This window comes from Martes martes, assembly GCF_963455335.1.
Source record: "Martes martes genome assembly, chromosome: 14".
Classification (NCBI taxonomy): Eukaryota; Metazoa; Chordata; class Mammalia; order Carnivora; family Mustelidae; genus Martes; species Martes martes.
The window spans coordinates 40,433,971-40,458,011 of record NC_137902.1 but is presented as its reverse complement, the minus strand read 5'-3'; the positions used below and the strand labels follow the sequence as shown (position 1 = coordinate 40,458,011).

Below are 24,041 nucleotides of genomic sequence, written 5' to 3'. Positions count from 1 at the left end.
ACTGGATATGAGAAGATGGGAATGCAATCTCATTCATTCACAGCCAGTCAAGAGCTTGCAGATTCAGTCTAGAAAGCTCCTAGAACAAACTGTGCATATGCAGACAAGAGAAAAAAAGATAAGACAGCTTTTAGTCCAAGATATTACCTACCAACACACTTAATGATAATATCTGCCCATCTCTGTGGCTCAATTTTGTCACCTTCCCAAAACTCAATGTCCATCTGCCTTCCTACCACTCCATGCTCTGAGATTCCTGGCCTCCGAAGCCCTGAGCCAGAGAATGCCCACAGAATGAACTCCACATCTGGGAGCTGGCAGTCCGTCCTGAAGTGCACTGTGACTAAGAGCATGCTGGCCGTAATGGCTACCCTGGTCATGGGCTGTAGGTAGGAGAATTCTGGGAAGAAAGGGGATGGATGGCCCTTTTCTGATTCATTGTGCCTGTACCTGTGGGTGTGTGCATGCAGAGAAGATAGAAGAGGCAAAGAATTAAAAGCCCTTCACTCAACAAAATCACAAGCCAAGGAGGAAGGGAAAGGTATTTTATGGGCTTGGCTAGAGGAGCTGTTGCAGGAGGGCTCCCACAATTCCCTGTAGATGCCACCCCCTACCTTCTTGCCTCCCTCCCTTTTCCCTTCCTGGTTCAGGGTTAGGGTCCCTGGTCACCTCCAGTCTTCCTGGGAATCCTTGGCCATGGAGTTGGGTGAGACCAGATTGGAAAAGATGGCCTTTTTTGGTGCTCCCGTGGCCATATTCTTGATTTTGTTCAGCTTGTCCCGGGCCTGTTGGCATTTTCTCAGGCAATTTGAACACAGATCTTTATCTTCCACCAGATATAAGTTGTCCAGCCTCTTGATGGTATCTATGAATGTGTCTGACTCCTCCGACTTGGGAAAGGGGTTTCGCTTTATGTTGAGCTTTTTGAGCTTGGGGAGCTTGGAGATGCTGTTGGGGATGCTGGTCAGCAGGTTGTCATAGAGCCCCACCTCATGGAGCTCCTTCAGAGCACCGAGGGTGGTGGGCACACTGTCCAGGTGGTTCAAGCCTAGGTTCAAGGTGCGGATATTCTTGAGTTGATTGAGCTCCACGGGCAGCCCATTGGTGATGAGCCTGTTGTTGCTGACATTGAGGTAGAGCAGAGTCGTCATCTTGCCGAGGGACTCAGGAAGCTTGTCGATATAGTTGCTGTGCAGGTCCAGCCACCGCAGGTTCTGGAACTTGGAGATTGATTCAGGGATTTTTCTGATCAGATTCCGGCTAAGGTCGAGCTCATCCACATCATTCAGTCTCAGGATACACTTGGGGAAATTGGTAATTCCCATCTTGCTCAAGTCAAGGCGTTTTCTCCCATCAAATGTGATTTTGATACAATTCTTGGCCACTTTGAGGGTGATCTTCTTGCCCTTAGGCCCTTTCCCGCCCTTGGCCATGTTCTTTTAGTAAGGGCGTAGGTTTGAAGTGTGCTGTTCTGATTGGTGGGTGGTCGGTTTGAGGGAAAAGTCACAAGAAACTGCTATATATACTGTGACAAGAAGAGAAAATAAGTCTAGTTAGGAGCTGACATGAGTGCACTAGACTTGCCCTGAATTGTAATGCTTCACTCGCTAGTGGTTAAAGGACAGAATGAGGGGGGTGGACAGAAATTAGGGCATCAGCAGAAGTCACCTAGCCAGAGGTCTTCAGCAAATTCAGTGTCCTCTTCCGGGATGTGGGGTTGGCCCGAAGGATGCTCAGTGTCCCTCTGGCTGTGCCATTCCCTGACTTACGAATCTCTCCACTGTCCTGGGCTCAGACATATCGCCCCCCCCCCACCACCAAGGGCTGTGTGTGTATGTGTGTGTGTGTGTGTGTGTGTGTGTTCTTGGCTATCTGCTACTTCCCAGACCCTCACAAAAATCTAGTGTTTCCTTACAGTTATCCCATAAGTCCCTAGGGTGGGGACTGCTGAATTCTCAGAAGCAGCATAGCCTGGGTATGAGGGAATGGGTGGAAGTGAATGACTCACATCTTACATCTCTCCTCACCTTCTTCCTGGACCCAGAGGCAACAGTTGGGCATGAGCTACTGTCACTGCAGTGTGTCAGGAACAGCAAGAGAGCATCTTTCAATCGGCCCGCAAGTACACGTGGGTGCCCACACCTCCGTGAGGAGGGTAGAGGAGGCAGGGTTGAGCCCGGCAGCAAGAGAATGCTGTCTTTTCCTACTTCCTACCCCCTACGCTTCCTCCCTCACATCCTTCACACTGCGGTCCCAGTGCAGACACCTCTGCACTGATAGGTCCGATGTTAGCTATGACTGTTGCCATATGGAGAAGTAGAATGGACAGAGGCATGGGTAGATTCCGGCCTCAAAATGCTTGGCTTAGAAGTTTAGCTCTGCATTAAAGAATTTTCTTAAATTTTCAGTGCCACGGTTGTCTCATTTATGAAAACAGCCCTCTGATAGGGCTCTTGGGGAGTATAAATTATCTAAGCCATAAAGTGCTTACAACAGTGCTTGGCACATAGTAAAACCTTGATTAATGTTAACCATTAAATATTATTATCAGGAACTTTGCACATATTCCTTTTAATCTCCAATTGTCCAATAAGATCCATAGGATTATCTCCATTGTAAAGAGAAGAAGACTGAGGCTTGAGAGTGAGGAAGATCTTTAGCTAGGAAGAGGATGTAAACTGTCCTGTCCTATTCTAGGGGCTGTTTTCTAAAATCTGGTGCCCTTTGCTTACTGATTTTCTGTTTTGGACCAAGCTCCCACCCTGGACAAAAACATACTGTCAGGACACAGATCCTTGCATTAGCTCCATTTCCCTACAGGCGTGAGTGGGAGAGATGCCCTGCAGTTTCTGTAGTTCATCATTCAGACCCTCTATCAGGAACCAAGATTGCAAAACTCATGAAGCACCAGCAATCGGGCTATGTGAGTCTATCATCCCACATTTTCCTCACACAGTAATCCTCAGTGTCAAAAGGAAGTGGGTAAAAATTACCTTCCAGGGCCTTACTATCAATCATGCTATTGCCATTCCTAGCTAAGGTCAGAGGGTCCAGCCCTACGCAAGTCATCCTGGATCAGAGCCTCCTGGGATGGAGATCTCCAGAGTAAACCAATGGAAGCATTCTTAGCTCTCAGCAGCACTGGTGTTCTTTCAAGCAGGCCTTGCAAGCTGAACCCAGTCTTTAGAAACAAGGAACTAAGCACATTCAGGCGTAGTTGGCTGGTTACCGAAGACAGTACCGTGTTTACCACTGCTGCAGTTTTTATATCGTGAAGAATTGAGGAATTAGAAAGGATAAAGCAGGCTAAAAATGAAGGCTGGGGTTCTAGCTGCAGTTAGGATGGAATAAGGGCCCTCTTCCCCATCTCACCGGCTGAATGCAGCTGAAGGCACCAGACAGAACTCCTGGAGCCCCTCTCGGAGGATAAGATGAAGGCTAAGGTTAAAAGATATCTGAGGATAAGGTGATAAAGAGTATCAGACAGATTGGAAAAGTAACTCAAAATAAGACCAACTTTGCAGCAATGGTGATGGGAAGATTTACAATAAAAGCCCCCTTCTGTGCTCAAAACCAAGAAAGGGGGACTCTTGGGGTTGTGGAGAATGAGGAAGATGTCCTGGTTTTTTCCCTGTTTGTTTTTTCCATCCTCTGCTGGCTCAGCTCCAGGCAATCCTGTATCACTAGAGTAGTCAGGCAGGCACCTAAAACTCTGAGGGAGAAGAACCATTGTCTCTGACCAAACTTCTGCCCCAAGGACATGGAGGTTGCTTTTTTCTCTGTACCCTACTGCCACTTGGCCCCAGAGGCAGAAATAGTGGCAGGAAGTACACAGCTGATTTAGAAAATAAAAATCCCAAGATTCTATCCAGAAGACCAAGGAGGGAAGCCACTCTTAGAGCCACAATGGGTGGTTGTAAAGAGGAGGGGGTTTAATTAGCTTGTATATGAACTCCTGAACACACCCTGAGATGTCTATGTGTGGAGAAAACCCTGAACAAGATCTTTAGTACCCAATCCCAAACTGTGAACCCAAAAGCTTTGAATGTTGAGCTGAGAGGTAGATCACTGCACAGATCATTTCAACTGATGCTGAAAAAATACGTGACAAAAGTTAACATCCACTTATGATGGCAAACGAGTAATAGAAAGGCTCTTTCTTAACCCAATAAAAGACACGTGCACACACACACACACACACACACACACACACCCTATATTTCATATCATCCCTGGTGACAGACTAAATGCTTTCCCCCTAAGTATGGCAACAAAGCAAGAAGGTAAACCCTCAGTGTGCCTATTCAACATCATATTGGAAATTCTAGCCAGTGCAATAATGCAAGAAAAGTAAAAGGCATACGGATAGGAAAGAATGAAATAAAACTCTTCTTACTCATAGATCACTGCTTATCCACCTAGAGAGTTCCACTAAATTTAAAAAACACCCTTGGAAGTAATTATTGAGTTTAGCAAGGTTACAGGATATAGATTAACACCTTGGTTAACACACACAAAAAAACTTATGTATTCCAACAATAAACAATTGGAATTTGAAATTTGAAAAATAATAATGCTCCAAAAAATGTGTGTATGTCACGTAAGTAATAAAAATGTACAGCATTTCTGTGATGAAAATTATGAAACACTGATGAAATAAAGCAAAGAAGATCTAAATAAATGGAGAAACATAGCATATTAATGAGTTGAAAGACTCAATATCATGAAGAATCAATTCTATCCAGATTGGTCTAAAGATCAATTCAAATTCCAGCAGGATTATTTGTATACATGAATGAACAGATTTTAAAATTTATATTGAAAGGAAAAGAAACTAGAAATCCAAAAATTCTAAAAAAGAAAACATCAAGTTAAGGGATTCATGCTTTCAGTTTTAAAATTTACCATGTAATTACAACATGTGGTGTTGGTGAAGGGACACATATGTAGATCAGCAGAATAGAAAACGGAGCCCAGAAATTAGAGCCACACAAATACAGCCAAATGGTCAAATGATTTTTGACAAAAGTTCAAAGGAAAGTCAATGGAGAAACCATGAACTTTCCAACAAATAGTGCTGGAACAATTGGTTACCCACAAACAAACAAACAAAAATAATCATCTCAAACTATTGAAATGAACTCAGATTAACTCAAAATGAAGCACAGATATAAATGTAAAGTGTAAAACCAGGAAACATCTAAAAGAAAACACACAAAAAAATCTTCATAAGCTTGAGTTGGGCAAAAGTACAATCCATAAAAGAAAAGAAAATATTGACGAATTGGACTTCCACAATACTTACAATTTCTGCTCTGTTAAAAAAAATCAAGAATAAAAAGACAAGCTCTAGAATGGAAGAAAATATCTGTAGATCTCATGTCCAACAAAGAACTAGTATCTAGAATCTACAAAGAACTCAAGGTCAACAATAAGAAGACAATATAATAAAAATAAAATGCCCAAGAGATTTAACAAGATTTTTCACCATAGAAGTTATAGGGTTGGCAAATAAGCCCACAAAAAGTTGCTCAACATCATTAGTCACTAGGAAATGCCAATTAAAATCACAAACAGATACCACTACACAGTTATTCGAATGTCTAAAATAAAAAAACAAAACCCCTTAAGAAATCTAAATAGTACAAAGATTTGGTGAGGAAACAGCAACCAGAGAACTCATGGGAATTCAAAATGTTACTCCAAAAAAAACAGTTTGGCAATTTCTTATAAAATGAACTGTATACTTACCATACTTACCCAACATTTCCCCAACTAGGCAATTACCCTAGAAAAACAAAAATTTAGGTTCACACAAAAACTTATGCATGTGTTTATAGCTGCTCTATTCGTGATTGCCAAAACCAGAAGAAAACAATCCAAAGACCTTCCAGCGGGTGGATGGATAAAGAAATTGTGGCATATCCTTATCACGGAACACTGTGAACAGAAAGAGGACAAATCTGTTGATCCATGTAACAGCTTGGATGCATCTCAAAAGCATTTTGCTGAACAAAAGAAGCCAATCTTCAAAGCCCATATAATGAATGGTTCCATGTAGATGGTGTTCTGGAAAAGCCACAATGATGGTACAGAAAACAGAGGAGTGGTTGCCCGGGACTAGGGGCAGAGAAGGTTTGACTGTAGGGCAGCAGCAGGAGGGAGTTTTCTGGGGGTGCCGGAACTGCCTGTATCCTGACTATGGTGCTGGTGTGAAACTGTACATATGTTAGAGCCCAGGGAACTGTGCACTAAAAAAAGGAAAATTTACTGTACACAAATTTACAATTTTTAAAAAAACTTAAAAAAAACTTAGGACTCTACTTCTGCTTCTATCCTTTTCACTGTGGCTCCTTGCTTGGCCTGGTTTAGAAGCCTGCAACTTTTGATGTCCCCACGTAGTCCTATCTTGCCCGGTAAAGGGCATCCAGATAATGTACCATGTGGCATTGCTATGCACGCGTGCATATCAGCGCAGGGAACAGCTGCCCACAAGATGGCGTGTCAGAGCAACTGCCCTATTGCACTTGAGTTGAAATCGTAATTTAAAGAAAGGTGGCCAGGAGCAAGGGAACCTGTGTTCTGATCTTATGGTTAACAGTGACTTCTCTGCATGGCGAGGTGCCAGATTTAGCCCATAAAATTGCACACTTCCAGCTAAATTTGAGCTCCAGATAAACAACGGACAATTTTTAGTATACATTGTGTCCCAAACATTGCATAGTTCCATATTTTATTTGGCAATTCTATCCCCCGGGCCTGAACAAATAGTAAAGTTTCCTTTGTTCGTGATGCTTGTGTTAGTCCTTCGGGACTAATTTAAGCCAAATCGATGTACTTATTGCCACATTCATTCGTTTGTTCACTCACCGAGGAAGTATACTGAGAACCTATTAGGTGCTGCACAGGTGAGCAGTAAAGAGGGCCAGTCCCCAAGCTCAAAGGGCTAAAATGTAGATTGTTAGTGATTCTCCTGAGCTCCCCAAGCTCGGGGATAAAGTTCAGCTCAAATACAATAAGCATGGGTTAGAGGAGCCTTGGATGAGAAGAATGCTTCCAGTAGACTGAAGACCACCCAGGTGAGCCCTGCTGAGCCTGCTTCCCAGAGCCCATCCACACCCTGAGGAGAAGCCCCCCAAGTTCTGATGATGGGAAGGCAGCAGCCTGGAGCTGCCCACAGAGGACTTCTCCATTAAAGAGCTTCTCTCCAACAGGCCCTTTGGCTCCAAGCTTGCTTATGAATTACCTGCAAGGCAAAGCAGGGACTAGGATAACACACTCTGCCACTTCCTGAGCACATCTGGGGCTGCAGTCAGCCCCAGGCCAGGTGAAGCATGGTCAGCCCTCACCCACTTCATCCTTCTTCCATCTTACCTGGCTGGGGACCTCGCTCTTCGCTATAGAGATTAGGGTGTGTTATATTTGCTCAGAGTCCGTGAGGACCCTCTAAGCTGCTGAGTACCACTGGAAGCAGACTAATGCCAGAAGCCCCCAAAGGCCAGGAATATCCCTTCTCTCATTCAACTCAGAATGGTCAACATCCTGCCCAGTTCTGCCCATCAAGTAGGAGAACACATACGGGCAAAAGAAGTGTAAAACTCACGATCTTTTGATTCAACAACTGGTTGGATGATCTGATATTATCAATTCACAGAATCCTCAAATGTCAGAGTGGGAGCAGCAACCCACACAAGGGAAGCTGGAAAACAGAGGTGGAGATATAAATTGATAAATGGATAAACATGGATGGATGGATGGATGGATGGATGGATGGGCAGGTGGGTGGTTGGAGAGATAAGAGGTTTCCAATCATACGAATAGCTGAGAAGCCCTAACACAAGAAGTTTTTAAATGCGCTGGGTCTTCTTGTCCTGAACAATTGATTTTTATACTTTGGAAAAACTGGACCAGTTGGTTGACTCTAATTTCTAATTAATTTTTTTATCTAGTCATTGTGAATCAAACAGCATGGTGGGACACCCCGTGGATATCTAAATTAAAAATGTAACAGCAACCTATATTTTCACGCCATCAAAATATTTGCAGGCATTTTTAGTTGTAAGATGGTTATCATCACTATGATAATAGAGTTTATCTTGTGCCTCATACTCATGTGTCTTTATATTTGTAATTAAGACTGACTCTGTATATATCTGATATCTTTAACATCTTGCTTATGTGATCGCACAATAATTATTTCACTCTTGACTAATGCATTGAGACACAGGACAGGCACACTATAGAACCCAAAGCCCAAAAGTCACAGCTGTCTTCCAGCTAGTATTTGGAGCTAACTTAAAAAGCAAGCTTCATGCTGTATGAGTGAGAAGTATCTTTTGCTTGCGGGCCATCTCTTAAGGGGAAATGATGTAAACTTCCTTCAGTAGAATGTCATTCCAAAGGCACTGCATTTATTCTCTTTCCTGACTTTCATAAGACCCATTCCCTGGACACATAAGGGGCCAGCCTCCCCTCCACTATGACTACCCATGTGGCTTCAAATCATTCCGTGTGCCCTCTGCCCCTTCCCCAAACATCTGTGTCTTCTCATAAGCAGCCAGGTGGCCGGTGAAGATGTGGGTGCGTACTCTGGGACCGTCTGTGGGCTGCCCCTGTCTGGACCCTCTGGCCGAGGCTCCAAAATTGGCACTAATGTTTGACTTGGGCCCAGTCTGCCCTGGGGGAAAGAATTACCATTTGTCCAGTGCCCACCCTGGGCCAGGAACTGTGCATTCACCTACTTGCTTTACAGGGTTAGCTGGTTTCCAGAGTACAGGCTCACTGGGGGATGTAAACATGAAGTGCTTTTGTTTTTTCCATTCCTGCCCCCAGCTGTGTTATGTTGAGCCCCTCTTTCCTGTGGGCAGAAGGACAGATTGCTAGGAAGGGGGTAGGGGACAGATTGGAGGCAGAAGGATGTCGGCGGAGCTCACAGCAACAGCTCTACCAGACACATGGCAGAGTTGACGGAGAGAGATGCAGACAGCAGGCGTGGAGTCTTACGGGGCCCCCATGATCGTGCGCATTTTCTGACATCATCAGAAGATCCACTCAGCATCATTCAGTCGGGTGACATGTACCCAAGTCACGACTGCAGAGCTGTGGCTGGGCCTTTCCTCTATCTCTAGAGATAGAGGAATGATGCAGAGGGACATTTCTACCTTTAGAATAAGAGAACTGAGGCTCAGAGAATCTAGTGACTTTCCCAAGGTAACACAGATAATGCAGCACAGCCAAAGCAAACACAGATATGTCTGATACCAAAGCCTATGATCTCTGTGCTATACTAGGCTGCCTTTCTTTCCTCTGTCTACTATTGCCTTTGCTCTAGCAATAGCAAATGCTTATCTGGGTGGGTGGGGGCACATTGCCAGCCCCGTGACTCCAAGGAGAAGAAGGCTTTCTGGAATCCTAGCATTCCCAGGGCAAAATATACCTGGAACAGAAATTAAAGCTGCTTGTCCCTCATGTCCCCAAAAGATGTGCCACCTCTGGCTTTGGAATCTTTTGTCCCTCGGCCGTCCCCAAGCTTCCCCATAGTGTGAGCTTCTTGCCACATTGAACATGTCAAGAATGTGAAGATACAGATTTTTCATCCAGCATGGCTGGGGAGTGGTAGCCCACCACCTTCCTGTGTGCTAACCAGAGACTTGGGGCCCTCTTCTGCCCTGGGGGGCTGCTGGCTATGTAGGGGCGCTGAGAGGCTGTATGCAGACCACCAGAAGTTTGATTTTCACTGTGCAGGCTCACTGTAAAGTCTAATCCCTGTGAGTTGCTTGTATGCTCTTCCCAGACAACAGGCTATCCCCCTGTGTCAATCACATGATTCTCTCTACCCCCTCCCCCTCCCACATGCATGCTCAACCCTTAGAGGCACGTCATGCCCTCTACTGCACAAAGCCACCTCCCTTAGCCATTTCATTCAGTCCTCACTACCCTCCCTTGAGGTGGAAATAGTCCTCCTACCCAAAGATAAGCACGCCGTGGGGTGGAGTGGGGCATGAAGTAGTTTATCCAAATTCCCACAGCTCACCTTATTCCAAGGCTTCTGGGTAGAACATTCTTTCCATGATAATAGAGCTGCAGCAAACAGAGTGTCTGTGTGGGAATCATCAGGTTCACTCCATGTGGCAGTTATCTGGTTAATCAGATCAGTGCGGCTCTAAGTGTCTTCCTGGGCTATTAGGCGTGTACAGCTCTGTCTACCCTTAATATTATTTACTTCTCCATCCTGAGCACCCGTGTGGCTCACACATGTGCGGCTGGGATGCTGTTATCTGTCAAACTGCCCCCTTCCCCTGGCGGATAATAAGAATTCAACTTTTATTTGGAGCAAAAGTTCCCAGGGGGTCACATGGCCCAATAACAGAAGATTATGATTTCTTATTGGTTTAATAGCATCTATTTTGTAATTCTGAATGTACTCTGTTTTAATTGGATTTGTTAAAGGAACAAAAGGGAATAGGTGCCTTACGATTAAAATAAAATATTAAGATTATTAGTTTAACAGACTAGAACCGCCTTGTTCATCAGCGAACGCATTCAAAACACACGAACCAACCTCCGCACACAGGAAAGCAGAAGGACCAGTCATTCCTGGCACCTGCAGACCTTCAGAGATGAGTGCTAATTCAGTTTCAACCAACGTGGTTTAAATACTGCTACTGCCAGATAGATGATATTGCATTTTCTCCCCACGGCCTAGGCCTCCCCTGAAGATAGGGCAATGGGCTCTGAAAATTGGCCTGGAAGGGTAAAAAGTACAGGGGCTTCAGACCACCTGGGATGCCGTCTGCCTCCCCCTCTACCATCTGGGGGACTCTGGACGGTCCCCTGAGCCTCACAGAGCTTCGGCACCCCCTTCTGTGAATAGGATCACAAAAGTGGCTGCTTCTGAAGGTGGGGTGAGGGTGAGCGAGCCCTGGAGGCCTGTGCTGTGCCTTCGTGTATTGGGGGAGAGGGGAAATCGTGGCATGATCAGGACAGCGTAACTGGTCAACAGTGGAGCCACAACTCCAGCGTTCCCACGGAGTAGAAATCGGATTCAGGCTCCACAGCCCCGCCGCGTCCTTACTGCGGCATCTCTGCCTCGCTCGCTGGGTGCACTTTAGATTACTTTATCCTGAGGGACAAGGAGACAGCTCCTTGAGCCACAGGACCCCCAAGACTGGAGCCCTGAAGATCGACCGTAAGGGGACAGTTGAACTTCCCACGGCCCTCTTGGATTTACTCATTCATTAACAATAGGTACCTGACAGCCGCTGTGGATGGGCGTGGGTTCATACCGCAAGCCACGGGAAGCAGGAGAGGAACAAAAGCGGAGAAGCGTACAATGCCAGGTGGCAAGGAGTGCTGGGAGGAGAAAGAGTTGGGACAAAAGAGACAGAGATGGTGCTGGGGGGAGGGAAGGGGACATACGCTTCTGGAGAGGGTGACCAGGAAGGGCTTCCTTGAGAAGAAGACACCTGGGCAGAGACTGAAGGAAGCAGGGATCCAGAGAGATGGGGAGGGTGTTTTGGATAGAGGAAACAGACGGAACGGCCCTCGGCAGAGGGGAAGGGAGGGACAAGCACCGGGGAGAAGGAAGAGGGAAAACGGAAGGAGGGTGAAGAGAGAAGGGGCGGGAGGTGGCGGGGAGAGAGCCAGAAGGAAGGCGGGCAGGCCAGAGGCACAGTTCAAAACAAAATAAGCAAAACGACAACAACAACAACAACAAAAACACACCAAGCAAACAAACAAAAACGAGACAGACATGATCTGGCTTATTGCTTATTTTCCAAATGATACTCAGACTGTTGTGAGAAAAATCCCCAGAGCATGTCAAACCAAAGAGAGAGAGCCAGTCCCCACACTTCCTCCAAGGCCATCACAGACAAGCCTGGGTCCCCTCCGCTCTAATTTCTACCAGAGACAGGAGAAAACCCAGCCACCTGGTTGGCATCAGCCATAGTGTGGTGCTGGGCTGGCACCTCACTGTGAGGTGTGCTCTCAGACAGGGTCTCGGGGCCACCAGGAAGCTACCATGCGCAGGACCCCTTACGTGCAGCCCACTGGGTGGGAGCACTCGGGGGCAGTGGACATAAACCAGACATGGCAGGGAGCTGTCCGGGCTGGATGAGAACTGTGTCTGCCATGGGCTCCCTGGGGGCCATGGCCAAACCACTCGCCTCTTCTCTGTCTACACCCCATACCTGGGTGATCTCACCTAGTCTCTTTATTTAAATATACTAATGACTTCCCAACTTTTGTTTTTTGTCTAGACCTTGCCCTCTGACCCCAGACTCCTGTATCTTTCTGCCTACTTAACATTGCTCCTTATGCTATGCAAAGACACCAAAACACATTGTGTCCCAAACCAATCTCCCTGTCCCCCCCGCTGCCCCCACAGCTTCCTCCAGCCAGGCCGACAGCAATAGCATCTTGCGTATCAGGCCCCAGACTGTGGTATCACACTCAACACCCTTTGCCTCTTAGGTTCCACGTTTGGTCCATCAGGAAATCCTGCTCACTCTGTGCTCAGAGTCAATCCAGAATCCTACCATTCCCCACCACGTGTCCAGGGGCTACCCTGGGCTGAGTCACTACCGTTTGCCACCGGGCCTCGGCGGCGGCCTCCTGTCTTATTTTCCTGCACCTGTCTTTGCCCTGTGCAATCTGTTCTCGACACAGCAGCCAGAGGATTTGTTACCACAGCAAGTCCCTCCCACTTACTCCTTGGCGCACACCCCTCCAGTGACTCCTGTCTCACCCAGATAAGGGCTGGACACTTTCCAGTGGCTTCATGGCCTGACCCACTGCCTCCTCTCTGAAGGGCCCCCCACCACTCACCCCCATACTCACTCCACATCCACCACTCAGCCTGGCCATTCCCCCAATCCACCCCTACAAACTCCTATTCATGGCCTTTGCTCCAGCTCTTTCATTCTTCTGGAAGGTTCTTCACTCAGATACTTATTTGACTGACCTGTTCATCTTCTTCAAGGTTTTGGGTAAAATTTACCTGCTCAATTCAGCCTACCGTGATCCCCCAATTAATGAAGCACACGGAGCCCCAGTGTGTCCTGATCCAACTTGTTCTGTTGCACTGTCTTCCATGACACTTACCACCTGAATATTATTTTCTAACAGGCTTACATGTTGTGCTTATTTTTATTGTCTGTGCCTTTCTCTCCCCCCCCCCCCCCCTGATCAGACTCTGCACTCCCAGTGCCTGGGACGGAGGAGGCCTTCAGTCGGTCTTGGTTGAAGGCATGAATTCTAGGTGCTTACCAAGGTCATCCCAGCTCCCACGACCCTAGCAAGGGATCAGCTTCCTCCCAGATCCCACAGCTGCTGTGGAATCCCTCTTGACCCACTATTTATGCACCTACTTTGAAAGGGCTTCTAGAACATGCAGACTGTTTTTTAAGGGAGGAATCTGTGGGGGAAAGTCATCACTTTCCCACCAAATATTTATCAGTCACCAAGTGTGTACCCAGCCCTGGGTGGGACACCCTTGAGGACAGGAAGACTTTCCAAACAGATGCATACAAGGGTGTGATGAACTTTTTGGCTGTGAGATTAAGTGTGCAGTGAGGCTGGAAAGCGGGTTAGCAGTACGACAAATGAAGCTTTAATTGGGTTCGGCCAAAGGGAAAGAAAGCTTCCCTGGAGTGGGTAGCTGGATGTAAGACTTGTGGAAAAATTTTTGCTGATTCCCAAGGACAAAAGTCTTTGCAACCTTTTAAACACAAATCATTAATGATAATATTAATAATAAAAGGAAAAACATAGCAGCAATTAGAAGATATGATTATATCTTTGTCCACTGTTAACCTCTAGAGCTTGCTACAACCCAAGCTACTCACTTGCTCATTTATTCATTCATTCAACAATTTGTATTTGAGTCATTCTATCAGTCAGGGTCAGGTTGGAAGAGATGCAGTAAACAAGGTAGACCTTGCTATACTTCTCACGAAGCTCCTATTTCAGGAGAAGCCTATCAATCCATAAAAACAAACAAAAAGACCCAAGATCATTTCAGCTGGTATAGACACGCTGCAAAAAATCAAACCTGGGTGTGGTGTATGAACAATGAATCTTGGAAGAGTGAGAAAAATAAAATCAAATTAAATTTAAAAAAAAATCAAACCTGGTGAAGGTCCAAGGGAATGTCTAGGATCAGGGAGAGAATATTGGGGAGGGGGTGGCCTAATTTAGACTCAGAAGGTGGGGCAAGTACTCTCTGAGGTGACATTTGAACTGACACTAAAATGAGGGCACATGGGAAGATTTGGGGAAGAACTCCCTTGTGGGGTGGGGGGTGCACCAGGGCAAAGTCCTACCAAGTGGGGAGGAGCTTGTGGTGTTTACTAGAAAGGAGATGTCTCGAGGGCTGGAACAGGGACAGTAAGGAGAGGGTAGAAGATGAGGACAAAGAGCTGGGGAGGGCCTGCATGAGGGAGGACATGTGATGTTTAGAAGCATCACCCTGGTTGCTGGGAAGTCTCAGAGGTAGGGAAGGAAGAGTAGATGAAGATAGCCCCTTGCAGGCAGAAGAAGATGGTGTCTACCAAGGGGGTAGGGAGGAGAGGGCTGGCGCATATTTACCGTATGTGGTAGAAGCAGAATTAGAATGGTCTTATGAGTTGCATGTGTGGGTCAAAGAGAAAATGCAGGCTGCCGTTCTAGCGGGCCTGGCATTTTCTATACATGTTTCCTCTCGTGCTGAGCGCTAAGTTTATATCCAAGTGCATTGTGTGCGTTATCTCATTTGATCCATCCACCCCACTTTACGGAGAAAGCCCTGAGCCTCCAAGCGTGTCCCCTGTCAAAGTCACATGCTGCTCAAACAGAGCCAGCATCTGCTCAGTCTTCTTGTCTAGGGGCTGAACTGGCATTCGGCTTTTCCGTGAAAGTTTGATTTTACAAAGTCCAGTGATAAATTTGGCCCTCTGGGCTGACAAGGAAGCTCCTGACTCGTGTTTTCCAGACACTAGCCTCAGTGGAGCGATGTTCTGTGTAACTCTCACTCTAGACCAGGTCAAGCCTCACCCTTGAGATTCACCCCTCATGGCAGAGATAGCATGTGTGTGTTATCGGACCTCGCTCTGGGGGCTGAGATGAGGTCTGTAATGCAAGACTGGGAAGAAACTGGAAGTTGGCAATGAATCAAATTGGCAGTGGATGGAAAGGCTGGCGATGGATTGTGCAGCCGGGAGGCCCATCATGCCTGTTTGGAGGGGTGCATGTTTCCCTGCACACCCTCTATTGTAGGGAGACCAGGGACCAGGAAAGATCACCCAGTCTGACTTGCCCTTCACATAGGTGATGGCTGGAGGGAGAGAGCATGAAGTCACCCTCACCTCTTGATAGCAACGGTAAGAGACCCTTGGATCCCCAAGAGGAAATTGGAGCCACCAAGAACTAGGCCTTAAAAATTGGTCTCTAGGGGCACCTGGGTGGCTCAGTGGGTTAAAGCCTCTGCCTTCGGCTCGGGTCATGATTCCAGGGTCCTGGGATCGAGCCCCGCATCGGGCTCTCTGCTGGGCAGGGAGCCTGCTTCCCTTCCTCTCTCTCTGCCTGCATCTCTGCCTACTTGTGATCTCTGTCTGTCAAAGAAGTAAATATAAAATCTTAAAAAATAAAAAAAAATTGGTCTCTAGACAACCGTGGGGCTCAGGGTCTCTGCCTTCCCTTTCCCCTGCAGGCTCAGACTCCAGCCAGAAGGCATGTGAGTCACAGACCAGTTGCAGCTCTGTCTCTCCCTAGATATGTGACTTCGAACACATTTCCTAACCTTTCTGACTCCCCATTTCATCTCACAGGAGCTGGTGTTCAGGACTCCGTTCACATAACATCACATACAGTTCATAAATGTATTGAGAACTCACTATGTGCCAGACCCTTTGCAAAGCAATGACACTTCATAGCTTTTCACACATTTGAATTCAGTTCCTGCTTTCAGACTGTATGTAGCGATTATACTGACCACCTATTACAGGCCAGACATTTTACAAACATTATAAGGAATTCTTATAACCACCTATATATTGGTTTTCATCTCCACTGGACGGATATGGGAACCAAGGTTCAGTGAGGCCAAGTAGCTTATCCAAAGTCACAAAGACTGGAACTAGGAGCACCTGCGTTTTCCCATTATACCTGTCTTGGAAATAGGGACATAGGCATGTGTTCTAGCGTGTTCCTTGAAGAGTCTCTCCTTGCAAGGCCCACCCCAGCCTAGGACATGACTGCTTGTTAATGGGTCCCAGCATTCAGGACAACTTGTGAAGAGAGTTAGCCTCCAAACTTCTCAAAAGATGGATTGTGCCCCCAAACCCCACTCCAGTGAGCAGTCATTAGGCTCCAGCCTCCTGAGTGAAGAAGCGTACCCACCCTGCACTCTCCCTGATGGGTCAGTCACTGCTGGGGTTAAGAAGCACTTCAAATTCTAGTCACCTCTGTTTGTGGAACAGCAAAATGCTCCAGACGCAGACTTTGGAAAGAGACCCAAGGGTGACCCCAAAGCCCCAGAGACTCACACACCGTCCTTCCCAAGCTGGCCATGGCCCCAGGCACCCAAGAAAGGCCGGCTGGGTCCCCAGCTAGGGCCCCTGCTAGCTGCCCTTCCTGCTTGTGGCTCAGGGCCAGCTTCCTCCTCTTCTAAATAATGAATTAGCTCGTGTCTGGGGTTTGTAAATAAAGCACACCAAGAGAACCAGCATTTCCAAAGTTGCTTACTCAAAGGAGGAGAGCAAAAAGCCAAGCTTGTTTGGCAGAGTGCAAGTAAATCGATAAATGAGGGCCACCACCCGAGGAAAACTTACCCCGTTTGTGCCAGTTCCTCCTCCTCCACTGTGAAACTTTGTCACCAGGCAACAAGAGACTTGGGACCTGGAGTTAATTAGCATAGTCTTGACGCCAGCCTGCAAGGTGGGAACACAATAGCTGAGCGGTCTCCAGGACACACAGGCACAGGCGCAGCTAGCTGTCCTTGTTGGGTGGGGGGGGGGGGGCACTCGGGCCTGGGCTCCTCCAGCTTCTTGTTGCGGGGGGCTTTTCTCTCTGCCACCCCCAGCAGCATGATGGACACTGCTCCACCAGGCAGAACTGGTCTGCCATGGCCACACCGGAAGTGGACGTTGCTAACAGAAGAACAGCCACGCTTGCCCCTTTTAAGGGACAAACACCTTACTTCTATATAAAGCACTGAGTCAGTCCCGTGAAATATCATTCGTCTTCCTTGTTATTTGTCCAAATAGCTTTTTCAGCTCTTTGATCTGTGAGAGAGCTATCTTTTATCTGCTTATTTGAATGTAATTATTTCTTGCGTTTTTCTCTTTGTGCCCTTTTCACACTATGAAGTCAGAATGACCATAATGCTTGTATAAACCATACAATTATATAGTCATTTTTTTCTCACTTAATATTATGTTAAATGCTAATGTGTAATTTCTAAAATCTACCGCTCAATAGAATGTGTAATACTGAATCTGGTGGACTGGGCTTTTCCTGTTGTTTCCAATTTGGTGCTGGCGTGAATGGGGCTGCGACAAATATATTTGTACATTTATAATCTTTTTGTTCAGTTTTTTCCTTTAAACTACATTGCCAGAAATTGAGAAGACCAGCAAAAAGTTACACATGAAAACTATTATGCAAATAATAACATTGTAGAAAAATTTGAAAATGCATATGTAGAAATAAATATGCCCAAAATTACACTACCCAAATGAAATTAAATAAAATAATTAGCAGATAAATAATTTGAACTACAAAATAAGTCCAAGCACGACACGTTTTGAAAAGTATTAAAGCAAAAGGAAAGAGTTCAAATTAAAAAATAAAAATACAGTTAACCACAAAAACTTTAGATACATGGATATCACCACTGTTTTTTAATGCAAAACTAAAAAAAAAGGTCATTTAATTTAGACAATAAATGGATTTAAAATAATTATCAAATTCAGATAAGTAGAAAATTAAAAGTTACCCAAAGTCCTATGACCCAGTGTATTTCTAGACTATTAGTAAAAGTACATCATTTTAAATTAGAAAATAAACAATGTGAAAATCATAAAACACAGATAAGCAAAAATAAAATCAATATTTTATGGAAGAAAATGCACAAGAAAATAAATACATTTTAAAGTGCAGATATCTAAAACCTCATGAGAATTAAAGCCACTCAGTTTCAGCATCTCGAGATAACTTCCTGTTCTATATCCTTCCAGACTTTTAACACCGCAACAGCTTCATGTTTATCTCACGGGTATGCAGTGATAACTTAGCAACTTTGCTAGGGCTCATTGTTTAAACCCAGAGGTACACAAATTACTCATTTGTCAGGAAACTGCCTTCTAAGTCAGCCAGAACTGAGGTTTTTGCCTTTGTTGCCTTTTGTTTACTTTTGTTTACTTTGCCCTGGCAGAGGAAAGAGCTTGTCTTGTGAGTGGGGGCCCTGGGTCAGGGTTTCGTCCGAACACGTGCTTTGCACAGCCCAGTGTGTCAGGGTTTCACGAATCCCTGCTCTGTGCCATTTTGGGGTGAACACCCCTTGGCTTCACGCCACTCCGTCACCCCACACATCCACTTTCTCTTCTGTAAGTGAAGAAATGGCTGCCTCATTAGGTCGTTGTGGAAATTAGACAATGGGTAAAGTCTTTGCAATCTTTAACGCATGACAATTACTGGTATTATTTTTGATGATGATGATGATGTCTCTGAGTGAAGGGGATGGGAGATGGGCTTCCAGTTACGGAATGACTAAGTCATGGGAATAAAAGACCCAGCATAGGGATCACAGTCAGTGATACTGTACTAGTGTGTGGGGACAGACGGCAGCCACACTTGCAGCGAGCCCAGCATAATGTCTAGAGATGTTGAATCGCTCTACTCTCCACCTGAAACTAACATAACATTGTGTGTCAAGTGGACTCAAATAAAAATATAGATATAAAAATTTTTTTAAAAAAAGAAAAAATCAGTATAGGAGTATATACACAAATTCTCAAATTAAATGAAATAAGAAGTGGAAGTGATAACATAAAACGAACATATAAATAAACAAATAAAAAGTTAAAAACTATAACTCACCTTTGGTTGGGTGTCTCGGCACTGCTGGTAACGGCGTCCTTTGCTGGTCGTAAGGGAATGATGGATCTTCCTTGGAGCTCATAGCCGATGAAATGAGAATTGGGATGGTGACATGCCTCTATCTTCTGCACACCATTCCACCTGGGGGCAATGTCACAAAAGACCACTGGTAAAATTCTAGAACCCTCTCTGAAACTGAAAATGGCTGAGATTGTCTCTCATTGCCTGAGCTATAATAGGTACATTTTGTCTCCTTATTTCCTGCCCCCCTGTCAAACTTACAAAATAAAGTAACAAGACCAGTGAGCTTTGCCATACAGACTCCACATGCTTGTAGCTTGACCTCCTCAGGAATGCTCAGCACATGTCCTTTCCAAGGTGGTGACCCCCACTGTCTCCAGCCTGGGCTCTGCCCATATTTGTAGCCTTTGAAGCAGCCTGTGTTCCAGAACTGGGATAGGTGGCAAGCCCCAGACTGAACAAGAGAACCAAACCTTCGCTCGAGCCTTTGCAACCTAAAGCAATAAACTTGACTATCTTTTGCTTCTGTTCTTGTTACTGTCATTTGCCTAGATAAAATGGACATAACAGATGCTTTCTCTATTGGGGGTGATGGTGTGGGGAGACGTAAAGCCCAGCCTGGGAGCTGCATTCTATTTATAAAAAACCTACCAAAGAAAGAATTGAGTGAAAAGCGATGGGAAGCCTGAGGCAGAGTATAAGCCGGCATTGCTGTGGTGGGAAGGTGAAGGGAACTGCTCCTGTTAGGACACTTGGGCAGCCAGACCTTGTCCAGACAGACAGAGGCTGGAAGGATCCTGGTGCAGTGCATGTGAGTGGAACATAAAATGCATGTTGGGGTGACATCTGTGGGCACTTGAGGGGGACCGAGGAAGAGTGAATGGCTGAAAAGAGGGAGATAAGATGTGGTTGGGTTTGGCAAAACATCTTGAACAAAGGTCTTGAGAGTGGAAGGAGAGTCAGAGAGGGGAAGAAAAGAGAGCTGGAAAAGGAACCAAGGGATGCCACAGAGGCCAAGGAACTGGGTTGTGCAAATCCATGCTGAGCAGAAAGGGCATTTCATGTGGAGAAAACCCCTTCCCACCCCCTTCCCAGCACGACACCTTGTTGCCCTTCGAAACTCTTTCCCACCACATTGGTCAAAAACGGCATTTCTTTGGTTCAGTTTGTATTTCTCACTTCTATGTGTAGAAACATAAATCAGTACGGCCTTTTAAGAGGACAGGTTGGCAATATGTAGCAAACTGGAAAATGCTCATACTTTTCATCCCGGTAGAACCGCTGCCAGAGATTTCTCTCATGGGTACGCTCACCAAGTTCCCAGAGATTTATGTCTGAAGCTGGTCATGGAAAGGTCATTTGTGAGGACCAACCCCCCCCACCCCCCGCAGAGCCAGGCTCAACCAGTCCCAATCCATCTGTACAATGGGGTCCTGCTGCTGTAGAAACGAATCCCATAGAGCGGTGCGAGCTGACTCCACCCTGCTGTGAAGCCTGTGACAAAACACAGATGAGATTATCCCCCATATCGTCATAAAAACAACAATGAAACAAGCGCATAGATAGGCCTAGGGGTAAAACTATTCTGGAAACTCTTCACTGGGGTTCCTTGAGTAGGAGCGGTCGTTCGGAGACTCTGATTTTGTGGTCTTCCACATTTGTTAAACTACATGCCTATGTTATCGTCCCATCCCAGTATGTTATAATCACATATATTACATGTACATGGGGAAAGCAGGCTGACACGTGGCTGTGGGAAACCCAGTGTGGGGTTGTGAGAGGTCAGCCTGCTTCTGCGTGGCCCCAGGAACTTCCCCACAGGCCACACCTAAGACAGCAGTAGAATGTTGCAGCATTGCAGCAGAGCAGAAGTGACCACAAGAGCCTAACCTTCAGTAGGGTAGCGTGGGGGCAAGCAGAGCTTGGATAATAGTTTTATTACCCTGCCTGGAGAGGGCCTGTATGCCCTGGGAAGGCTGTGGCTCTTCTGGATGCGCCAATCCCACAGAGCTCCAGAAACTCCCACTTCTCCCCTCATTTGTGCCTTGAGACATCTGGTCACCGTCATTGTTTTCTGTCCCACAGGAGGTACCCAGGCTCCGACCGGACCATGTTGCAGAGGTGGCAGGTACAGTGACCCCGTAGAGGACTCTGGATGGAGATGTGATGGAGAGACAAAGCGCGTGGGGGACTTGGGAGGGATCTTATTTTTTAACTTACCAAAATGTCCTGAATATTTCCCTACAAAGATCGCAGTGATCGAAAGTGGTCCTTGAGGCTTGGAGTCCGAGGTGGGTGGTGTGTGTGTGTGTGTGTGTGTACACGTGCGTATGCACCTGCTCCATCCACAGACACACATGTATAAGCGGACACAGTGTAGAGGGCCTCCAGGGTTCTCTTCCTGTTCTGAGAGGACACTCATGACTCCCAGCTTGAATGAATGGACATTTAGCCTCTGATCCTCAGTGAAAGGCTAGGACCCCAAGAGGGCCAGTCCTAGAGATCACACGGCAACAAGAAATTAACTCCTGGTCACTCTTGTCCCAAATCTTTTCCCAGCAAGAGGGCCAAGCGAGACCCAGCACGCGCGTCCCCTATGAGAGGTGACAGCTGTGCTGGACTCAGTGTCCTTTCTCCCCTTGGCCATTTTTCCCAAATACAGGCCCTGACTCTGCCTTGACTATACATTCTAAGACCCTAAGAACGAGTGTTATCCCAATAGAGAATGATTGTTATCCCAACAGAGAAGGGGAGAAAAGAAAGTCCCTAATTTCCCGGAGGAAGACAGTTCGTTCAGCCTCTTGGTGAGGGCTCCTTTCTCTGTGACTGCAAGGCCTCCCTTAGCTAATTTTTTTTTTAATCATAAAAAGGTCAGCAGTAAGTTCACCCATAGCATTTGTGCTCTTCCTTTAATCAACCTTTGAGTATCACGCCCAGCAGCTGAACAAAAGAAGACTTATTCTTGGCTTTGGACTGCTGAGCTGTATTTTTTTTTTTTTTTTGTATTTTCTTTTTTTTACTGGCTGACTTTGCTTCCTGAGTATATTTGCTTCAGTTCATGTTGAAATTAGTGGGGCCTCCCTGCTTTGGTCTGGCTTGGGTGCCAGGTGCACAGGGAACCCTGGAGGTGTGTGGGGCCTGCTCTCACCTGCACAGTGAGGGCTGCAGAGGGCTGAGAGATGGACCCCCGAGGCCCTTAGGAAGATGCCAGTCGTGTTTGGTTTATCTCCTCTCTGTCTGTTCTGGCAGAAAAGGGACATCAGCAATTTTGAGTATCTCATGCACCTCAACACGGCGGCCGGGAGGACCTACAATGACTACATGCAGTATCCAGTGTTTCCCTGGGTCCTGGCTGACTACACCTCACAGGTATGGTAGTCACGTGGCTGCTGTTCAGATGTCCTGAGGCTCTCTGACCCTGAAGACCAGAGCGTACTAAGTCAGCACACAGAGCCTCTGCTATGAGATTTGGTCCACCTGGGCCTGAGGGCTGCTCCGTGTTCCAAAGGAGGCCTTTGGCGTCTAGGGGCTCGGGTTCCTCTTCAGATCTGTGGGATGATCAATATGACGAGGACAGTTGCTAAAATGAGCCCCAGAGGGCTTCCTGGCTTACTCACTACTCTGAAGGCAACCGATAGCCATCTGCTGAGACACTGCCCAGTCCTGCAAGTTAAGTAGGCCGTGAAATTTATTCCCGAATCAACATGTGTGGGTGAGGGGTAGAGTAAAGGAGAGAGACGGAGAGAGACCCAGAGACCCAGAGAGAACAAACTACTCCCCTGTATCTTGACTTCAGCCATCCAGATGTTGGTATGTGGACTTCACTCAGGATCTGGACTGAGACATGTTGGGACCGGGGAGGCTGACAGTGAGGCCAGATCATTCCCTCTTTCAGCGTGTGCCCCTGGGCCTCAGCAGGCAGGGGAGGGAGGAGGAAAGCTGACACAGCCGGGCCAAGATGACATTGCTGGGAATGATCTGGCCACGAAGCACTGTCCCAGCCACCTGGGCTCTGGCCATCAAGTGGGGTGTTGGGCTGTATGTGTAAAGGAGAGAAGGTAGCTAAGTCCTGCTTCAGACCAGCCCTTGCCAATCCTGCCTGGGGCAGCTTGGAAGACTGACACCCAGGATTTGGGAGAAGGAGGCTCAGGCCTTTGTGACCTCCTATCCCCAAGTCAGACATTTAACACAAAACTCTTCTCTCCAGCTGCACATTGCCTTTTATTTCCCTAATGATCCATCTGAGGCTGAGCTATTTCAAAAATGAAACATGCAAATCCCAGCTTTAACTCACATGTTGCAAAGGGGTGGTTTACCAGCCCCCTTTGTTTAGCCCAAAATTGTGATTACTTACCCGTATCTAGAAATCGGGCGATTTCTCCTAAAAATGTGGATTTCCGATATCTTTTGGAGAATCAGGAGATGTAGCAGCCTGGAAACCCCATTCTGTCCTGGCAAAATCAGCAGTGGCTGAACATGGCTGTCCATGTGTGCCTTCGGTCACAGGGGTCTGGGAAGGGTCTGCCTCACTCTGCTCCCACCCCTGGTTCTGCGGGTGTGGAGACGGGGACAGGCTCTGCCTCCCCAGCAGGACTGCAGTGGTTCACGGCTAGTGAAAAGGAAAAGAAGTATAAAGAAACACTTTCTATGGGACATGAAAATCCTAAAGGATATTTGACTCCTCTGCTAACATGTAGAGCATCTCTGCTCAAAGCAAACATCTCTGAGGACACCTGGCCCTAAAAACCTCAGGTCTCCATTGCCTTATATTATGTTCCCCAGGGCAGAGGAAGGGGTAAACTTGCATGCTGTCATTGCACAGAAGGGAGGGGCTCCAGACAAAAGAGGACGCTCCTCACATTTCCTTCCCGATCAGAACCTTCTAGAGAGTCCATTTGATTCCCAGTAAGGACCTCGAACTACTGGAGCATACATCTCTCTCC

At 46.6% G+C, this 24,041-nt stretch overlaps 2 protein-coding genes across 2 annotated transcripts in view; one reads left to right on the top strand and one right to left on the bottom strand.

The window, feature by feature from the left end:
* WDFY4 (WDFY family member 4) overlaps positions 1-24,041 on the top strand; it is a 246,225-nt gene that overhangs the window by 185,634 nt on the left and 36,550 nt on the right. Inside the window, exons 48-49 of the mRNA XM_080823652.1 lie at positions 21,184-21,226; positions 22,348-22,467. Of these exons, the coding sequence (XP_080679778.1) occupies positions 21,184-21,226; positions 22,348-22,467 (163 nt within the window). The remainder of the gene's footprint in view (positions 1-21,183; positions 21,227-22,347; positions 22,468-24,041) is intronic.
* Positions 666-1,433, bottom strand: LRRC18 (leucine rich repeat containing 18; the record flags this gene model as incomplete). Its single annotated transcript, XM_080823653.1, has 1 exon — positions 666-1,433. The coding sequence occupies one exon, from the start codon at positions 1,431-1,433 to the stop codon at positions 666-668; it is 768 nt and encodes a 255-aa protein (XP_080679779.1).